Consider the following 5,280-nt stretch of genomic DNA (forward strand, 5'->3'; position numbering starts at 1 on the left):
GCAAGTGACAATAATGTGAAAGTGAAATCGTTGGAATACAAGGTTGGCGTGTTCCCACACTGGTGAAACCTAAGGAATGGAAATACAAAGGACATCACGGGTTTGATAAAAGGGGGGTATGTTGGAAGATTAGAATAAAATATATATCAGGACATCCTTCAGAGATATCAGTAGTGTAGATAATTGTTTAATAAAATAATCAAAGGCAAGGAAGAGGCACAGCACATAAGATTGTTGGATAAGATTAGAGAAAATCGCAGAACAATTTATTGGTATAGTAAGAATAATGACACTGGTACCCATTAGGATCAAACACTGTGCGGGTCATGTTGACATTAAAATAGGTATTAGATATTGTGGCAGGCATGACGTTTTATATATTGTCAGTGCCTAATGAGTTATAAGTCAGGTTGGAATCGTAGGCGAGGCTGAACATTGTTGTGGCCCGACAAATAATTATACTGTCAACTATCCATGCATGATGTGCTAGGTAATGGAAGAACAGCCAGTGCGTTATTCAAAAAGGGTAGCAGGAATAGCAAAATATGTACTTACAGGACCTTGAGTAAATTGTCAATAGCAAGGAAATTATAAGGGAAAATTCTGAAGGAGAAACTTAATGTGCACGTGCATTGGCAGCGACTGGTCACAATCAAACTGAAAATCATTGCTAGAAGAGTATCTGCTCTGGTCAATTTCATTGCACTTTTGGGAGATAGCAGAATTTATTTTAATGGCAGTATGGTTGTTGTGGTGTTTTTATGATGACACACATGGGAAACTGGTAGTAAATGTTAGCATCCATGGGTTACAGAGCAAATTATATCCCCAACTGGATTGGCAATTGGTGGCATTTACTAGAATGTTTCCTGGTTTTCAGCACCTAAATTACAGAAAAAGGTTGAACAAGTTAGGTCTTTATTCTTTGGAGCATAGAAGGTTGAGGGGGGACTTGATAGAGGTATTTAAAGTTATGAGGGGGATAGATAGAGTTGACGTGGATAGGCTTTTTCCATTGAGAGTAGGGGAGATTCAAACAAGAGGACATGAGTTGAGAGTTAGGTGCAAAAGTTCAAGGGTAACATGAGGGGGAATTTCATTACTCAGAGAGTGGTAGCTGTGTGGAACAAGCTTCCAGTAAAAGTGGTAGAGGCAGCTTCGGTATTGTCATTTAAAGTAAAATTGGATAGGTATATGGACAGGAAAGGAATGGAGGGTTATGGGCTGAGTGCAGGTAGGTGGGACTAGGTGAGAGTAAGCGTTTGGCATGGACTAGAAGGGCCGAGATGGCCTGTTTCCATGTTGTAATTATTATATGGTTATATGGTGTGATAGATACTGTATATTTGTTTTCTATGGTGATTGGAAGACAGTGAATATTTGATATTAACTTGGCTAAACTGACGACTTCATGATATTGTGTAGTTGGTGAGATGGAGAGAGCAATGACGCGTAGAATGTACTCTGATAGAAGGGAGTTGATGAAATAGGAGAAGACGGATTGGTTTGGGACGTTAAAAATGGACATAATACCCTATATATTACTGAGGAGCTGAAAAAACAGTGCATAAGTACAAAGGTCACTGACAGCAGTAGTGCAGGTAGTGGAGAAGTCAAATGGAATATTTACCTTCGTCCACCGGGTCATAGAATATACGAGCAGAGAGATTATGCTACCCTTTATAAAACACTGGCCAGGCACCAACTGGAGTACTCCAATCAGTTCTGTCATTTATACCGCAGCAGTGAGGTGAAGATACTAGACAGGGTACAGAACAGAGTAACTAAGGTATTGGCTGAAATTGAGTGTTTCAGTTATGAGGAAAGACTGAAAAGTATAGATTTGCTTTCTCTGGAGTAGACAAGGATTAGTGGAGCCCATATAAAACTTTCATAAGAAAACAAGACAAAAAAGAGCAAAATAAGCCAAATTGCCACCCACCTGCCACCTACCCAATCACAAGCAGACAGTCAGAAATCCAAACCTAGGACAGTCCACTTCCAGGTCTCCAGTCACTGTCCTTCATTGTTAATTTCACAGATATTAGGTCTCATTCAATCTACTTTTCTTTTATTTATGGCTACCTTCTCTTAACTCTGCATGTTTCTTAACGACTCGCAGTGCCTGAATTCGCTCCTTGAACCCTGGCAGTGATTTTACTTCCTCAGAATGAATCAGACGGTCAATGTAAGCTAGTGTGGATAACCGGTTTGGGTTTCCATTGTTCTGTATGAATTGTTCAATCAGCTCCAGCACTGTCCCTTGAACCTTAACAAACTTCTGCTCGAGTATTTCCATGACATTCTCCTGTGTGATGTTCTCACCATGAGCCTTCTCATATTTTTCTTTCAGTTCCCCATATGTCCTCTTCTTTGTTCTCGGTTCAAAGGCATACCTGTACCATTCAATAGAATGGTCTTTGAAGCTGCATTTTTGAGGACAGACTTTGCAGTTCCCCCACCAATCCATTGTTTTGCACAAGTAGGTCAACATATTAAATGGGACACTGCAAGGATAGTGGCAGGTGAAGTGACATTTCTGACAGTTGTTCGCGAATGAACCAAACAGTCTGACATCCTTCTTCACAGCAACTGTAAAGTTAATCGTATACTCAAAGTCTCTGTTTGCATTCACCTCAGTCTGATGTAAGTTCAGCATCTGTTGAGTTTTCTGGATTTCCTCCAATTTGCTTAGCCCTTTTCGGATTTGAATATGTGATCCTTCCACTGGGGCCTCCAGTTGTTTACCTTCTGTTGGGCATTTTCCAGCTGGTCGTAAACTTTTATATTTCATGGCTCTCAGGGCCGTAAAAAAATCCTTCATGTTGTTTGTTCCCATCTTCCAGAAAATTTCATTGAAGCTAGAATCATCTTCTTCATCATCACTAATTGCATCAGCGCTCTTCTTGTTTGCAGGATTTCCAGAGACTGGACGCTGGGCGAATATAGCAGAATTGTTGAACTTGAAGTATACTGGCATATCATTTTTATCTGTGGGGCATGGGACGTCAGCTAATTTCAAAGCCTCCAATATTGGAGGAAACTGAGCATCTGCAAATGTCACCAGTATCTGAATGTTATCAGTAATATCTTTGCCAAAAATAGAGAGAATTGAATCAAAAATATATTTCTGTGTGTCAGTCAGGCGAGCCAAAGAGGCTTGAACAACAAAACACACGGCATCGATTTGATGAACACCCTTTGGGGAATTGAAAAACTCTCGGATATTCTCAATGATCAATTGATCTCGGCTTATTCCCCTGGTGTCTCCGAATCCTGGCGTATCAATAACAGTCAAAGAATAATCAATTTTAAATCCTACATGATGGTGGATTTGATAGGCAGTGATGGAGGATGTCTGACTTTCAGCCTGTGATTTTCCTGTCTCTTCATGTATTACCATGTACCTGGAGTTGTCCTCCCATTCCACGCCCAAGATGTAGTTGATCATCCCATTGATGAGGGTTGTCTTCCCTGCCCCTGTTGCCCCGAGAAGAACAATTGTCTTCATTCTATGTTTACTACTGGGATTTCCAAAGGAGCATTTAACAAACTGTCTGGACTGATCAAATACTATTTTCTGCAGGTTGAGTTTGTAAATGGAAGGGTTTCCTCTGACTACCAATAAAGCCTCTTTGCAAAGTTCGTGGACTTTTCTGTTTGGTTCATTTTCTATTTCTATTGAAATGTTGCCACATGCTGTTCCTCCAGAGTGTTTCATTCTCTGTAAATTATCATGACTTTGGCTATCTACTGGCTTTATTTCTTTCCGTAATCTACCATCCTTGTCGCATGTAACATTCCTCTCTACAATATGTTTGATACTGCGCCGAGCTATTTTAGCTTCAGATGGAGTCTGCCTTGAGTAGTCAAAGGACAGTGCTGAGATGGATGAGCAATCCTGGAAGACTGGATTACCAGGTGGAACTGTGGGACGTGTGCTCATCCTGTAGATATCACTGACCTTGCTGAGCCCAACCTTGGTCACCGACCTGTATCGGAAATTATATTCTTGGTGTGGCTGCAACCCAGATATTGTAACAGAGTGAGACTTGTCTGTTGTGTCTAGAGTTGTCCATCCCTCCTGCTGAAGTGTTTGGTACTCTACCTTGTAATTCACAATCTCTTCGGCACCATTTTTGGGAGGGTGTAACTGCAGTGTTACACTGTCATGTGTTATTCCACTAGCCACAGGTCTCCCAGGCTGTGATGGGGGTTGAAAATATCGACCTTTCATATTACTTCCCTCATAGAAATAAATATTTGCCCCTAAGATGCTCTCATCATGTACAGATGTAACAAAGAATTTAGTTTTCCTATCTTCTCTGTTGGCTGTTGCAAAATCATGGAATAACTTAACTTGTTCCTTCAGCCTTCGGCAAACAGCCTGTGAGTTAAACCATTGCTCGTTCTGGTGTATTGCAAAATCTCCATCAAAAGTGGTTGCTCTCTTTATCTTCTGATCTGCAGGAGATTTGAGGTAGTTTGTTGCCTCTTTCAGATAGACATCATCCTTTTTCAGTGTCGTAAAAGCGAAGCAGACCACGCGGTCTGTTGCTGGATTCATCAACTCTTTATGTAACTCACTCAATGATTTAACAACAGGAATATCTTTCAATATTCTGAGGTGAAGTTTCACTGTCATCATCTCCCGTTCTTTACCATCCAGCCATGCAATCAGTGACTCGTGTCTAAATGGTGACAGTTCCCTATCCTTTAATATATCTGTCAGTAAGCCTTCTTGGTCATCACCTCCTCTGATGGACGGCAAAACTCTTGCTAATTTTCCCTGGAAAATTTGTTTGTATTCAAGGCACATATTTTGATACTGCAGGATTTTGTCCCTGATCTCAGGAAACTGAGAAGTGACACTTTGATTCAGCATATCATTGCATCGTATCACTGCCTCATTGAGCTGATCCAAGACACGCTGACAATGACTGACCAATCCAACACTTATCATTCTCACTAACTGAGCAGCTTTGGGGTCGAGTTTTTTGAGCGGATAGAGCCAGACTGTCATGGGAACTGAATGCTCTGCAGCTTTTCCGAGTAAGATTGGGAGGGTTGTGTAGATATTGATGAAATCTTGGAATGAGGTGGGATTGTTCTGCAATGGGAAGTCTCCATAAAATGTGCAGCTAAATTTATTGGCATTACATTTTTGTTCTTCTGTCATTCTGAGAGAGGGCTCACCATGAGTTCTTTGGAAATGCTCGATTGTCACTTCCATGTTGAGCTGAATCTCTTGCAAATTCTCTGCTGAAGAAACCATTCGAT

At 40.9% G+C, this 5,280-nt stretch overlaps 1 protein-coding gene across 1 annotated transcript; it reads right to left on the reverse strand.

The window, feature by feature from the left end:
* Positions 1-1,205: 1,205 nt before the first annotated feature.
* On the reverse strand, positions 1,206-5,023 carry LOC140720987 (uncharacterized). Its single transcript, XM_073035853.1, has one exon. The coding sequence runs from the start codon at positions 5,021-5,023 to the stop codon at positions 2,072-2,074; it is 2,952 nt and encodes a 983-aa protein (XP_072891954.1). The 3' UTR covers positions 1,206-2,071.
* Between the last annotated feature and the right edge of the window lie 257 nt (positions 5,024-5,280).

Source organism: Hemitrygon akajei, chromosome 2, assembly GCF_048418815.1.
Source record: "Hemitrygon akajei chromosome 2, sHemAka1.3, whole genome shotgun sequence".
NCBI lineage: Eukaryota > Metazoa > Chordata > Chondrichthyes > Myliobatiformes > Dasyatidae > Hemitrygon > Hemitrygon akajei.

Bases quoted from the DNA above. Each gene is read 5' to 3' on its own strand.
- LOC140720987 (XM_073035853.1), bottom strand. From the start codon at position 5,023: ATGACAGTCTGGCTCTATCCGCTCAAAAAACTCGACCCCAAAGCTGCT.